This window comes from Passer domesticus, chromosome 12 (assembly GCF_036417665.1).
Source record: "Passer domesticus isolate bPasDom1 chromosome 12, bPasDom1.hap1, whole genome shotgun sequence".
In the NCBI taxonomy this organism is placed as follows: domain Eukaryota; kingdom Metazoa; phylum Chordata; class Aves; order Passeriformes; family Passeridae; genus Passer; species Passer domesticus.
This window is the reverse complement of record NC_087485.1, coordinates 860,385-875,035: the sequence shown is the minus strand read 5'-3', so window position 1 is coordinate 875,035 and position 14,651 is coordinate 860,385. Positions and strand designations below refer to the sequence as shown.

Below are 14,651 nucleotides of genomic sequence, written 5' to 3'. Positions count from 1 at the left end.
TGCCTCTGTCCCCAGACTGTGGGCAGCTGCTGCCGCCCGGGCCGGCGGCGCTGCCGGAGGAGCTGATGGCCATGGGGCAGCCCGGGCAGCCCCAGGGCGAGGCGCAGCCCGCCGTGCCGGCGCTCCTGTCCCAGCAGCTCCCCGAGACGCCGCCGCTGCCCTCGGCCATGGCCGCCAACCAGAACATGGAGAAGATCGACGACCTGCTCGTGTCCTTGCAGAACCAGGGCAACAGCATGGCTGGCTCGTTTTAATTAGGCAAGTGGTGAGTCTGGGTCTCTGGGGTCTTCGCTGCCACGCAGGAGTTTGCTCAGTGCATTTGCACCTTGCAGTGTGTGACTGTGCTTTAAGAGGTCAGCTAAAACACCAGTGAGGCTGGGTTAAGACTATAATACCACAATGAAGTTATTAAAACCAGTCAGAGGTCAGAACTTGTATGAAACAGTTGAGACTGTGTCTTGTTCATTTTTCCTACATTTTGTCATCTGCCGTGAGAGTCTGGTAGTTTGTTAGGCAGGAGAGTGGATCACTGGCAGCTTGGCAGATCATAACCTTATGAAACATGACTGTAGTTAAAAAACTTGACACTTACTGAGTAAATAACACCTCAAGTTTGAACTGTTCTGAACTCTTCCCCCGGGTTACAATAACGTAATGTGAAAACAAGTTTTGGTGGAATGTGGCAGCTCCTGAGTGTGCCACATGCTGGGGCTGTGTTAGAAACAGCCGATGGCATCAGCTGTTGCTAGGAGACATTCTGCATTTAGAAGGTGCCTTTTTCAGAGGGGGGAAGAGCCTTTGACTACAAATGAGCACCAAGAACCGAGAGGACTCTGGAGTCCAGTGTAGGTTGTGGTAACTTGGGGTGGTCTTGTCCTTAATCCCCCCTGAGTTTTCACTGAAGGGATGCACGTCATTCCCTAATCTAAAGGGGTTTGCATATGGAGCTTGGAGTCTCTCCAGAGCTTCTCTTGCTCCTCGCCCCCAGTTCAGTGCCTGCTCATGAGGAACACTCTGAAGATGAATCCACTGCACAGAAGGAGGAGGGGACTGTGGTTAGTTATGCCTGACTTTTCTGCTTGTTTTCTCACGCAGAAATTCCGTGGAGAAAAAAAAGCGACGATTTCCCAGATCCTCTCAGACCTTCCACCTCTGGATTAGGCTGCGTGGAACCAATTGCTTCTGTGGAAAAGTGGCCTCTTTAAGAGCACACGTGTGGCCAGTGGCAGACCTGAGGCCATGACCATGGAGTTTGGGCTCCACAGTGCCAATAATGCTGAGGAGTTATGCTTTGCGTTACTGGGGCGTGGGGTTGGGCTGTTACCGGGTTCATAAACCTCATTACAGTGAGGGCTCTCGGAATTTAAAGCATATCTGGTCAGTTATTATTGTTGTTGGAAGGTAATCCATGTTACCACGTTTACTTTTTCCCTGCTATTCCTTCTCCCCATCCCTTTTTCCCCTCGGGAAGCTCGTGCAGCAGCAGCAGCAGCTGCCCCTGCCCCGAGGCGTGACTCAGCTGTCAGTAAGTGAAGGGATCTCTGATTGACACGGAGTGGGAGAGCCAGACCCACCCTTTATGAATTGAAAGTATTGATAACTGTAATAACCAAGCAGAGAATTGCTGCTGTAAATAACCATTTCCCATCTGGGGATTAACGGTTTTCCACATCTGTGGAGCTGGAGTTACGTGGAGCTGTACATAGAGCAAGGGTTCGGTGGCTCTACAAAATGAAGAAATGAAGGGGAACTTGCAGTTGATCTTAAAATCTTCTCTAAAACACCTTCAGCTTGAAAAGAACATTCTGTGTGGCTGAGGAAGGGACTCCTCTGTGTCTCTTGTTCTGACTGATGGGTTGGAGCTCTGTGAAGCCTCATGAGCTGTTCCCAAACCAGCCTTCTCCCTTTTATTATTTCCATGGTTTTCCTTCTCTCCCTCAGTTTTGTATTTTGTTTTTTTAAAAAAAGACATAAATATCCTACTGGCTTTAAAGCTAAAGAAACAGCTTTTAGGAATCCTTGGCAGTAAATTGCTTAGTCAGTAGAAGCTTTGACAAATAATCAAGGAGTAAGGAGAGAGGAAGCAATTTCTTCACCATCTTCTAATTGCAGGAATCCCCCTTAACCTGCCACTTCCAGCTGTGACTGATGGAAATCTTCAGCTTGGCTTTACTCCAAGTAGGGGGCAAATTGCATCATTTTTAAGCCTTCTTAAAAGGTCACTTCATCCCGAGCTGTTGCATCTTTGTAGCACGTGGAGCTCATCGCAGTTCTGAAGTGATTGTTCCTTTTTCTACCACCGAGCCCCAAGTCTGGTTTCTAGATTGTCATGTTTAATTAAGGAATAAATCACTGACTGATGTTACCGAATGTAAAAACAACCCACTCCAGACCATGCAGGTGTATTGTGAGGCTTGTGGATTTTTTGGGTGCTTCAACTCTCCAGACAGTGTGTGATCTCTCACTACAGCCTCGTTCAGATCCGTGTCCCTCCCGTTCCGCCTCGGTAGAGTCTAGCTGGTATCACGTCATTCTTCATTTTTGTTATTTGAAATAACAAAGGAACAGTCTGTAAATGGGTTTTTTTTAAGTTCCTCGAGTCTGTTTACTGTGTGTTTTCCCCCTAACTCGTGTGCGTAGTTGAGCCGTGTAGAGTTTTTGTTGGTTTTCCTGGATTTCCCCGTTTGTTGGTCTGTCACGACGTTCACTTTCTCTTTCTGTCTCTCTCTTTCTCTCTCTCATTGAGAGGCATTGAATTACGTTTTCAGTAGTAAGGCTTCTTGCCGATATGAAGGGAACTTTTCAGAAAGAGACCTGCTCTGGGTCATTTAATTTTGAATACAGTTTTCAATCGTTCAAGTTTTGGATGGTTTATATCTAATGTGTGTTTCATTTTTTTGGAAAGCTATATTTTGTATTTAGGAAATGGTATAACTATTTTGCTATTTGTACTGAGTGAGTACATTGGCATAAATATAAAAATTTATATATATACATATATATAAAATATTCTTTTTGCCACACATTTTTGTGGTAAATTTGTGAGTTTGTCTGATGTTCTACCACAACGTGGCGTCTGATAACAGTGGGGTGGGGTGGGGTTTGTTATGTCTTTATTGAGTATTTAAGTACTTTTTGCAACATAAATAACGTGTTCATCTCTCGCCATTCCATCAGGCAGTGTTGGTCCAGCTGGCCACGAGAAGCTTTGCTCTGTGTTTGGTGTGTCCCTCATCACAGCCTAGCCAGGAAACCCAGAGGCATTTAGGATTATATAGAATATGAAATATTGGGGTTTCCATCAGAATGAGCCATTCAGCTTTTCTCCACTCTCATTGCCTATTTAATATTTTATTATTAGCGCCTCTGTGTTTTAACTTCTAATTTATGATTATGCTCAAACGTTGGAAATTTTAATCAGGACAGAAAGAATTCCCCGCTGCATCATGTCCAGAGCTGCTTTAACCCCGACCCAGACTTCTTCTTTCTGTATTTTATTTTTTTTCCCCTGCTAAGACAAACCATTACCAACATCGTGTAATGGTTCACAGCACGAAAGCAGCATCCCCCAGCAGTGCCCAGGCGCTGCGTGGGGCTGCTGGGCTGAGAACAATGGACCCAACAACGTCCAGAGAGCCGTGGAAGTCCATAGGCACTCACTGGGAAAGGAACTGGTGGTGTTTGCAGGACCTGTGTCCCAGGATGAGCCCTTGGGGTCACCTGGGGCTGTCGGACACGGAAGGAGTGACGGGAACGATGGATCCGCTCGCGTGCTGCTTCAGTTTTTGCTCCTTGTTCCGAAGGGCTCTATCCATTTGTTGGTCGTGCCAAGTCACCAGGGACCAATTCTCCGTGGAACAGGATGAGTGCCCAGAAGAGAACCTCATCCCAAGCCTGCCACAGCTCCAGGGAAGGGTATGTTTGAATTGTGGGCGTGCTTGAGGTCACTCACGAAGAGAAGAGAGAAAAAAACATACACAAAAAACCAACCAAGGGCTGTGCTATCCCAGTTTTCCTTCTGGAAACGCCTTCCTTTCCTCGTGTTAAATTTACCTGTTCATTTTAGGTCAATGTTTAAATGTACAACACTTTGAACATGTGATTTGGTTACAAAAAGTATTTGTGTGACTGAAGAGGTCGCTCAGCGGTTGGCGCGTGCTCGGCAGCGGCTCCGAGGGCGGAGGGGTTGGATCAGCCCCAGAAGAGCTCAGGGACAGGCTGCAGGGTGTCATGGCAGGGAGCACAGCCTGAGCCACGTCTGTGTCTCACCAGGGCCCTGCACGTTCACTTCTGGCATTTTTAGCAGTTGAGGTTGGGCAGCAGAGCTTCTCTATGACCCCTGTGTTCCAGGAGCGCACGGGGCACTGGTATCGTGTCTGGGCCCTTTGGGTGGCAGAGTGTGTGCCAGTCCAGCATCCCTGGGGGTCCCAGAGCACCCGTGTGTGGGCACAGGTGAGAGTTGAGGGAGATGGAGCTGCCAACCCCCCCCATGTCCCCTCAGCTTTTACCCTGAGTGTGCCCAGAGCCCACCCAGACACCACGGAGCCAACACTTGGTGCACAGTGTGAGCTGAACATCTCCTCTGGCACAGAGTTACTGGTGCTTTGTGCTTAATTAACATTTGTTCTGGTATTAATTGCCTCCTCACTGCTGGTCTTGCAGCTAGCCAAACACTTCACTCTTATTTTATCACAAATCTAGTTCAAGAAATAATTCCAGGCTGGCTGTTCTGAAGTGGGTGTCCGCTTTCTGATCGACGATGATTTCTTTTAATCACTGACAGGGTGGCTGCTTCCCGTTTAGTTTTGAGATAAAACAAGGCATGAGCAGTTAAACATAATCGTGGCAGGTTTTTATGGGAAGCACCAAGTCTGGGCAGCTGAGTCAGTGGGCATTCCCCTCACTTGCATAAGCTGAACTTTATTTTTTAAAGTTTCCATTGATATTTTGATTTAGCATCTAATTTCTAAAAGGAAAATACCTCTGAGTGGATTTTTATTCCTGTTTAGTTGTGCCTCTGCTTGGCAAACTGTTGGGTTCCTTTTCCAGGGCCATTGTGGGAGAGCAGAGGGAGCACAGACATGGATCTGAGTGAGGGGAGCAGGAGAGAGGAGAGGGAGGTGCTTGGCATGCTCCGAGCTGCAGGTGGAAGGTGAGCACAGGAAATTCTGGTCACTGGTGACTGCGCATTAGTGCAAATGGAATTTCAGGGAGCTGGGGGGTTTTGTGTTCAGGGGGCTCGGGGCAGCTCTGTTCTGTAGAAGCTGAAAGGAAACAGCAGTGGGATGCTGTGTTTGTTCAGGGGCTTTGTTTCGGTTTGGGCTGGTTTATCTTGTGTGGCAGCCTGTGAGCACTTTGTGTTCCTGCTCAGACCAGCTGTGCCAGCTGTGCCAGGGCATCAATGCCACGGCACCGAGGGTCAGCGTTGGAGATGGGCTAAACGTGTTAGAAACAAGGAAAAAATGCAGCAGGGGCTAAACTCCTGCCAAAGGGAACTTGTGAAATTCTCTAGGGGAGTGGGGGACTCGGGGAGGTTACACAGGAGGAGAGGCTTTTCCTCTCCCAGTCTGTATAGGGATGTACATATGCACTGCCTGTATATTCTAGGATTATATATATGTATATAGAGGAGTCAGATGATTATATATAAATAATAGTAGACACAGCATTAGAACACTTATATTTACATTTTTATAAACACGAAATAATACTCCTTTTCCTCAGTAGGAGGTTTTTGTAGTAACTCATGAGTAGCTGTCTCACACCTCTCAGTCCTGTTGGTGACGTGGATCCAGAACTTGCTCTGCTTGGGAACCTCGCTGGGATCTGTGGCTTGCCAGAGCTGTGGCCACTCCTGTGTTCTTGTTCATGCTTGCAGATGTGGTTTAGGTTAGAGCTGGCTGAGGATGGGCTTCGGCAGCCCTGAGCATCCCTGGGCTCCCCTGAGTCCCTCCAGAGCCGTGTCCATGCCCGGGTGGCAGCAGCTGGTGCCCACGGGGACTGGTGCTGGCTGTGCTGCCAGGGCTGGGCTGGCACCAGCCCTGGTGTGTGGGATGTTAGTGTGTAGCAAAAGGCCCCTGCTTGTGCTGGGTCAGGGAGGGGAAGCTCCTCTGCCCTTTCTCTTTATTCCCATGAGGGCAGGAGTCTGTAAACTGATTATTTTAACTGATTCATTAGTGCAACAGTCAAAATCTAGAGAACTCCTCGAAAGCCAGTGAAGCTCCCCTTGAATTCTGTCTGTGAGGAACCTGCCACAGCTTGTGCTGATTTCTTTCTTGCAGGTTGTGTGAGGAATTAAACCCTAAGAATCATGGAATATCCTGAGCTGGAAAGGACCCACAGGGATCATCCAGTCCAACCCCATCCCTGCCCAGACACCCCAACAATCCCACCCTGGGCATCCCTGGGAGCACTGTCCAACCTCTCCTGGAGCTCTGGCAGCCTCGGGGCTGTGCCCATTCCCTGGGGAGCCTGGGCAGTGCCAGCACCTTCTGGGGGAAGAACCTTTCCTGAGATCCACCCTAAACTTCCCCTGACAGAGCTCCAGCCATTAAATCAGGTCATACATTCAATAATGTGTAGTGTCCAACATGACTTTCAATTCCAAATCTGTGCTCCACTGGAATTTGTCCTGGGTGGGTCAGTGTTATCCTGGTACAGGTCTTAAATCCCTCCTCCACTCTGAGAGCCAGCGTCCTCCTTTGTTCTCTTGGCGTTTGCAGAGCTGAACTCTGCTTTTCCCACAGATGTGTCATTTTTACTGTTACACTTCACTGAATTGCCCGGTGACATTCACTGTGTAGGGACAGGGCAAGGAACCCAGGACTCCCTGCTCCCTGACCCCTCTGTTGAGGTTCCAAGGCTCCCACATCCAGCTGCCCTCTGTGACACATTCCAGCTCCAGCCTGGCATTAGGGAGGGGTTTCTTCACCTGACAGGTAAATGGCCTTGGCTTTGTTTTGGCCCTGGAGCTGCCCCGTGGGACGGGGTCTGACCCGAGTGCCCTGGGCAGGACCATGGCTGCCCCTGGGGATAACGTGTCCAGGGGGGTGTTTCTGTTTGGAACTGGCTCTTTGGGCCTTGCAGAACTGGGATCCCATTCCCTGCAGCATTCCTGAGGCTGTTTTATTCTGGGTAAAAGGAGAGGCAATTTGAATTATTTCCATCTGAGCTGATGCCGAGTTAAGCTCCAGCCCCTTCGGAGCAGAGCTCCAAGCTCTGTCCCTGTCCCTGCACCTGGGGGGGGCTCTCCCCTGCCTGCCAGATGTTCTGGGTGCACCCTCGACCGCTGAGCTGCCTCTTCTGTGTCCTGCAGTGTGAAAGTAGCACCAGATACTCCTTCGTGCAGTTCTGTGTATATGGCTTTCGTAGGTGGGTTTTCCAAGCACTGATTCCCGGTGTTTTCAGTTTGTCTATGAGGGGATATTTTATTTGCATCTATGTTTTTAGCTCTCCTGTGATAACTTGTTGAATATTAAAAAAAAAAAATATTTTGCTTCTATTGGGACATTTGTATACTCGCAACTATATTTCTGTAAACAGCTGCAGTCGAGAATAAACGATGAAAGTTTTCATTTTACACTCTAAAGTCTTGTGATGGTTTTACCAAGGGCATCTCCAGAGCCGTGCCCGGGGCGCTGCAGCTGCTGCAGGAAAAGGTCCTTGGGGCCACACTGACTTGGTGGTGTGGCACCCCAGTAACCCCTGGGGGCTGCCCAGCCCCAAATTGTGACCAAGGGAACGGCTCCCATAGCCCAGGAGGGACTGGGGGAGAGGCAGAGTCTGCCCCAGGGAGGTGAGGCCAGGAGTCCAAAGCCAAGATGCTGGAATTCCCACGTCCTCAGCAGGATGTGTGCTGCCTTACCCACTGCCCTGCATCTGCAGCTTTGACACACTAAAGTGCCCTGGGCTGGGGAGGCCCAGCTGTGTTCCCCTTTCCTGCTCCCTCTCCACACCCTGTGACCTCCCCAGGACCAGGGGCCACAGCTGGTATCACGTATTTCCTTATTCTGAACAATTTCAGCAGGGTTAAGGAGGAACTGCAGCAAGAGCTGGGCACAACAGTCAACTGTGAAAGACTTCAGCAGATTTAGCCACAAAGCTTTACCCCAGAGCATTACCCCTGAACATTGCCCAGTGCCAGGTGGGACACAACCCCCTGTCCTTGTGGGGCTCATTATCCCGTGGGGCAAATGATCCAAGAAATCTCCCCTCCCTCTGTGCCAGCCCCCTCCTTCCTCAAGGCTCAGAGAAAGGCTCCCCTGGCACAGGCAAGTGCAGAAATGGGACTGAGTCACGGGGCTTGGGGTTTGGAGTTTATTGGGTGACACAGCCCCTGCCCAGGGGTGCCCAGGGATGGGCAGGGAAGCCACCCCACCCTCCCCAGACCCTGCCACCATCACCCCGGCCACGGCGGCTCTCTGTGCACCGGCACAGCGGGGACAGCGTGGCCTGACCCGAGCCCAGGAGCTGGGAGAGGCCTCTCCCCGGCAGAGCCACGCCGCGGCCGGGCGGGCGGCTCCCGCCGGCGGGGCTGCCCTGCCCTCACCTCCTCCTCACGAACTTCCTGCCCACGGCGTTGGGGTTGAGGCGGCGGCGGCCGGCGCCCAGCGCGGCGTCGCGCAGCGCCAGGTGCGCGGCCCGGCTGTGCACGTCGTTCTCGGCGAAGGGAGAGGCCCCGGCCAGGTAGTCGGGGTCGAAGACGTTGGTTTTCTGCCTGGCCTTGCGCGACAGGCGCTGCTGCGGGAAGCGCTGGTCCTCCACCAGGTGCGGGTTGTTGGCGTGCTTCCCGCCCTGCGGCGCCGGCAGCGGGAACTGCGGACAGAGGGGTCAGCCCCGGGACCCCGAACCCCCGCAGGGCCGAGCAGGGAAGGCTGAAAGCCCGGGGGTCAAGTGTAGCAACAGCCAGAGCATGCTCTCAGTTTGCTTTGATTGCCTGCAACCTGCCAGCCACAGCTGGGCTCCCAACCCTGCGATCCCAGTGGAAGAATTCCTTCACAGAAAGGGCTGTTAATGTGGGAAGGGGCTGCCCGGGGAGGTGGTGGAGTCCCCATCCCGGGAGGTGTGCAAAGAACTCACTGGACATGGCACTCAGTGCTCTGGGCTGGCTGACAAGGCAAGAATCGGCCACAGGCTGGACCCGATGACCTTGATGGTCTTTTCCAACCTCAGCGAGTCTGGGAGTCTGTCCAGGTACTCACCCTGAGCCCCCGGGGGTTCAGCACCTTGGGGTTGCGGGAGAAGTGCATGTGCAGGCTGCCGTCATCGCTGACACTCACTGCCACCTTCTTGAGGGTCTTGTTCCCGCAGTGGGGGCAGAACACCTTGGTCATGTCCGAGGTGGTCCTGCGAGGGTGGGACAGGGGCTTCAGAGCTCCCGGGGCCGCGGGCCAGGGGCCCAGCCCGCGCTCAGCCCCAGCCCCAGCACCTGAAGCAGCCGTGGCAGCGCAGGATGTAGCTGCGGGCGCGGCGGATCAGCATCCCGTTCACGGCCAGCACGTGCAGGCCCATCTGCAGCAGCACGTTCTGCAAGAGCAGGACACAGCCCGGCAGCTGGGACCTGCCAGCTGGGCCAGCAGAGCCCTGCAGGCTTTGAGAGGCCCCTGGGACTGACACACGGGGCTGCAGCCCAGCACCCACCTGCATGGCGAAGTCCGTGGTGACACAGCCCACCTGGACACCCACGGGAGCAGTGTCACAGTGCCCCGTGTCCTGCTGGGCCTGCTTCAGGTTGCTGGGAGTTATCCAGCCTTCGTCATCGCTCTCATCCTCCTCCTCCTCCTCGCCGGCGCTGGCCCCGTCTGCAGAGCTCTGGTGCTCCTCGGGGGGCTCGGGGCTGCCGGTGATGGCCTGGCCCGGGGGGCAGGAGATGGTCAGGGGGGCACGCGGGGTGGGATCGGCCAGCCAGAAGCGGCAGAGCGAGCACAGGATCCTCACCAGCAGCTCCCGCAGCTCCTCCTCGATGCTGGGCAGGGGCGGCCGCCAGTACAGGAAGGATCCGAACTCGTCGGGATCGCTGCGGGCCGGGGCCGGGGCCGGGGCGCTGCCGGGGCCGGGCCGGGGCGGGCCCTTCCCCGCGGGGCTGCGCTGCGGGCACAGCGCGGGCAGCGCTCAGCCGGGCCCCGCGGGCCGCGGCCCCGCGCCCGCCGCGCCTTACCTTGGGCAGGTGGAAACCGGCCAGGTGCAGGGGGGCCTCGGGGTGCCGCGGGGTGGAGCTCAGCCGCACCTGGGGGCGGCACGGGCGGTCGGCGGGGCCGCAGAACCGGGCTGGGACCGGGCCCGGGCCGCTGGAACCGGGCTGGAGCCGGCCCCGCGCCGTGGAACCGGGCCCCGTGCGCTGGAACCGGCCCGCGCCCACCCTACCTTGTCCTGCGGCTCCCAGCGGACGCCGCCGGGGCCGTCGATGTCGGCCTGGAGCTGGCACGTGAGGGCGAGCACCTGCAGGTCGGCGGCCGAGAGGCTCGGGTAGTCCCCGGTCTTCTTGGAGAACTCGGTCACTGCGGGGGCAGCGGCGCCGTCGGGCCGGGCCGGGCCGGGCCGGGCCGGGCCGCGGGGGCCGGGCGGGCCCGGGGCCGGTCCCGCGGGGGGAGGAAGGGGCCGGGGCCGGCCCGGCGGGGCTGCCGCACTCACCGAGGCGCAGCAGCTCGGGGCGCGGGCGGCGGAGCCGCAGCTCGCAGGGCAGCGCGGCCAGGCGGCGGCGGGCGGGCCGGTCGCGGATCTCGGCCAGCACCTCGGGCACGGTGTACAGCGCCTCTGCGATGTCCTGCGGGCAGCGCCGTCACACCGGCCCGTCACCCCCCGACCCCCCGGCCCTTCCCTCCGGTGTCTCCCCGGTACCTGCAGCGGGGCCGCGCTCAGGAACGCGCCCGTGTCGGCCACGACGTGCGGAACACGCGCCATGTCTGCGCGCCCCATGGCCCGTCCCGGCCGCCGTCCGAGCGCCGCGGGAAGCACGCCGGGAGTTGTGGTCCGGGCACGGGGCACGCCGGGAGCCGTAGTTCGGCGGGGGCACGCCGGGAGCGGCGCCGCGCGGCGGGAGCGCTTCCGGCCGGCGCGGTCACGTGACGGGCCGGGGTCACATGACGGCGGGAGCTGGAGCCGGGGAGCGGGAGCGGAGCGGCCGCCGGTAACGGAACGGGACGGAACGGGAACGGGAACGGGAACGGGAACGGACCGGCTCGGCTCGGCCCGGCCCGGCCCGGCCCGGCCCGGCCCGGCCCGGCCCGGCCCCGCGCGCTCCCGTCCGCCGCCGGACACGGCCCGGTGCGGGAGCCGCTCCGCCTGTGCCGGTAGCGGCCGGGCCGGCGGGGCCGTGGCGGGGCCCTTGGCCGCCCGCTGCTGCCCGGCCCGGTTCCGGGGTCCGGGGTTCGCTGCCGGTGTGCCGGGAGGACGGGAGGCCGGGGGGTCCCGCCGTGGGCAGCGGCCCGGCCCCGCTCGGCTGCGGGGCTGTGCGGTGTGCGGTGAGCGGAGGCTGCCCCGGGAGCGGCACCGGGCACCGAGGGGGCCGCAGGCCACTGCTGGGGGTGCCAGGCGGGTGACAGAAATGGCAGTGGCCTGGCAGGGCTGGGCTGAGGGCTGGGCCCCTGCTCTGCAGCTCCTGGAGGAGCTGGGCTGGCCCGGGGCTGTCCCGTGCTCCCGGGGGATGTGTGAGCTCATCCCCTGCTCTGTGGCTGCTGCTCTGGGCCCGGCCCTGCCCACGTGTGCTGCCACCCTCCCTGGTGTCACAGCGTGTCCTTGTCATCCGGGGGTGACACGATGGTCGCGAGGCCTCTCCCTCCCACAGCCTCGGTGGTCCTGTGGGATTTGGTGCCATAATGAGGCTTTGGTGCCATCCTGAGACCAGGGCTGCCCTGCCCTTGTGGTGCCCGTGCTGTGGGCAGAGCTCCCTCTGTCCAGCCGCTGCCCGTGCCGTGTCCTTGCCACGGTGATGTGTGCTCAGTCGGTGTCCCAGGGCAGGGCTCTGCTGGCTGCTGTGTCCCGCGGCAGCCCTGCCCTGCGGGTCAGGGTTCAGGTGCCCAGGGGGTGTCTGGAGCTGGCACTGCCCGGCTCAGCCGTGGTGCTGCCGTGCAGGGGTTGCTCTCCCGGGGACGCGGCGTTGCCTTGGGTGCAGAGGGTTCCTCTGCGTGTCCCGGGGCTCTCCCAGCCCTTTCCCCGTGCCACGGGCACTCCCAGCAGCGTGGGGCTGTGTCTGTGCTCCCTGGGCTGAGGTGTCTCCTCTCTGCTTCCAGCTGGGGGTGATGCCATGGCCGCTGCCAGCTCCAGCAGGGCCAGGGCCGGGCTGCCCTGCGAGAAGTCCCCGCTCTCCGTGAAAGGTGGGTGCTGCTGCCCCGCTGGGACTGCCCTGCCGGGATCGCGTGTGCCCTGGGAGCAGGGGCGGCCCTGCCTGCCCTGCCTGCCGTGCTGCCGCGGCTGCGGGCGCTGCCGTGGCCGCGAGATGGCTCCCGGCGCCCGGAGCCGCGCCCGCTCTGCCCCTCCGCAGGCGGCCCCGGGCCCTGCGGCAGGGAGGAGTCCCTGGGGACGGTGACACCGCTGCCACCAGGAGGGGTGACGCCGGGGACAGGGTGGGCAGGGCTTGGTGCCAGCCATCGCTGCCAGCAGCGGCGTTGCTCCCCGCTGCCCCTCTCCCAGCTGTGGCACCCCGAGTGGGCTGGGGCCAGGGCAGGGACAGGGCAGGAACAGGGCAGGGACAGGGTGCCTCGCAGGCCTGACGCCGTGCCCGTCCCTGCCCAGTCGTGTCTGTGAAGCCCAAGGCCCAGAGCCGGCCGGCACGCATGAACTGCTACGTGGAGGTGGCTGGCGACGGGCTGCCTAGCGAGACCAAGAGGACGGGGAAGCAGATGGGGGTCTCCGAGCTGCTGTGGAACGAGATCCTCACCCTGTGAGTCTGCGTGACCCCTGCTGTGGGGCTGGCCCCCTGTGCCCTGCTGTGCCACCAGCTGGGCACGCTCAGGGGTCAGAGCTTTGCCCCTCGCACGAGGACACCAGCAGACACTGCCAGGCTGGGAGGGCGGTGGCACGGGGGTCTCCATTGCCCCATGTCCGTGCCCACCTCCTCTGCTCCTTGCCTGTGGCACTGCCTGCTCCCCAAGCACACGGCAGGCAGTGACAGCCCCTGTCCTGGTCTCCGCAGGAATGTCACAGCTCAGAGCCACTTGGAGCTGAAGGTGTGGATCTGCCACACGCTGAGGAACGAGCTGCTGGGCGCCGCCTCGCTCAGCCTCGGCAGCCTGCTCAAGGGTGGTGGCAAATGTACGTATGGGGCACAGGGCATGGGGCTGAGCACAGGGCTGGGCACAGGGCAGGGCGTGGGGCACGGGGCTGGGCACGGGGCTGGGCATGGGGCTGAGCATGGGGCTGGGCACAGGGCACGGGGCTGGGCACGGGGCACAGGGCTGAGCACAGGGCTGGGCATGGGGTACAGGGTTGGGCACGGGCCTGGGGCACAGGGCAGGGCCCGGGGCTGAGCACGGGGCACAGGACTGGGCACAGGGCAGGGCCTGGGGCTGGGCACAGGGCTGGGCATGGGGCACAGGGTTGGGCACGGGGCTGGGGCACAGGGCAGGGCCTGGGGCACGGGGCTGGGCACAGAGCACGGGGCTGGGCATGGAGCACAGGGCAGGGCCCGGGGCAGGGCCCGGGCAGCGCTGGCCGCGGTGTCCCCGGCAGAACAAGAGAACAAGGTGCCGTTGTGCCCGGTTCGCGCAGCCCGAAGCCGTACCTGCGTCAGCCCGGGCTGGGGCTGGCCGGGCAGCACAAACCCCTCTGCTCTTTGCCGCCGTGTGCGGTTGCCAGAGCGTGGCTTGTGACAGCAGCTCCCTCATAAAGGCGGCCATTCAGGGCCGGGGCGGCGCGGGGCTGGAAAAGGCTGCCTCTGTCTCTTCCAAGCCAAGCTGGTGAGACACAGACCTGGTATTGAGAGGGGAGAGGGGCCTCCTGCGCCCCGAGGGATTCGGGGCTGCTTCAGACCCTCCCCAGTGCTGGGGGCTGGGCTGAGCTGCTCCCCCTGGTGCCGCCAGCTCTGCAGCCACTCCGGTGTCCTCACCGTGGCTCTGGGTGGCACCGGGTGCTGTGGCACCGAGGGACACGTGGGAGCTGTGCTGCTGTCTCCTCACGAGGCCTGTGGGGACTGGGACGTGTGCCTGGGGCTGGCTGTGGTGGGGTGTAGCAGCCAGCCAGCCCCGCAGCTGTGGGGCCGTGCCCCTGGGCACCCTCCCCTGCAGCCGTGCTCCCCGAGGTGTGCAGGGCCGTGCTGGGCTCCCGGAGCCGCCGCCGTTCCTGCCCTACCTGCGCCGCCACGGGGGCACAATTGGCTCTTTCATTCCCAGCCATCCCGGGAGGCTGCGTGGAAAATGAATGGAAAAGGCAACTGGCTGTTCTAGCTTGTCTGTTAACATCCCCCAGAAAAAACGTGTCAGATTTTTCCTTGACACTGCGGGCTGGGAGGGAGGAAGGACTCTTAAAGCTGCAGAGCCTGCCTTGCCCTGCCCGGGAAGGTGCTGCCCCTGTGCTCCTCTCTGCCCTCCTTGTCTGGGCTGCTATCTGCTCCCTCCTCTTCTCTGCAGGCTCATGCTCAGCCTTTGGGCTTTGCTGCAGGTCTGAGAGGGCCAGAGGCTGGTGGGGGTCCCATGGGAGCCTGGGATCCTTTCCTGAGG

At 59.3% G+C, this 14,651-nt stretch overlaps 3 protein-coding genes across 14 annotated transcripts in view; 2 read left to right on the top strand and 1 right to left on the bottom strand.

Annotated features, from left to right (window-relative positions):
* Positions 1-7,579, top strand: part of NFAT5 (nuclear factor of activated T cells 5) — a 54,607-nt gene extending 47,028 nt beyond the window's left edge. For 10 of the 11 annotated variants that reach the window (XM_064386521.1, XM_064386520.1, XM_064386517.1 and 7 more), the window contains 2 exons: positions 16-265; positions 1,096-7,579. In XM_064386521.1, coding sequence (XP_064242591.1) covers positions 16-254 — 239 coding nt within the window. In that variant the 3' untranslated portion in view covers positions 255-265; positions 1,096-7,579. The remainder of the gene's footprint in view (positions 1-15; positions 266-1,095) is intronic. The other variant, XM_064386518.1, reaches the window with a different exon arrangement.
* Positions 6,750-10,996, bottom strand: NOB1 (NIN1 (RPN12) binding protein 1 homolog). The gene is made up of 9 exons (XM_064386530.1): positions 10,837-10,996; positions 10,630-10,762; positions 10,363-10,496; positions 10,157-10,225; positions 9,937-10,086; positions 9,640-9,849; positions 9,428-9,525; positions 9,201-9,345; positions 6,750-8,814 (listed from the first exon to the last, which is right to left on the bottom strand). Exons 1-9 carry the CDS (start codon positions 10,912-10,914, stop codon positions 8,545-8,547), a joined length of 1,287 nt encoding a protein of 428 aa, XP_064242600.1. The 5' UTR covers positions 10,915-10,996; the 3' UTR covers positions 6,750-8,544.
* A 16-nt stretch (positions 10,997-11,012) lies between these two features.
* Positions 11,013-14,651, top strand: part of WWP2 (WW domain containing E3 ubiquitin protein ligase 2) — a 30,971-nt gene continuing 27,332 nt past the window's right edge. For both annotated transcript variants that reach the window (XM_064386529.1, XM_064386528.1), the window contains exons 1-4: positions 11,013-11,125; positions 12,228-12,311; positions 12,730-12,877; positions 13,130-13,248. In XM_064386529.1, the coding sequence (XP_064242599.1) occupies positions 12,242-12,311; positions 12,730-12,877; positions 13,130-13,248 (337 nt within the window). In that variant the 5' untranslated portion in view covers positions 11,013-11,125; positions 12,228-12,241. The remainder of the gene's footprint in view (positions 11,126-12,227; positions 12,312-12,729; positions 12,878-13,129; positions 13,249-14,651) is intronic.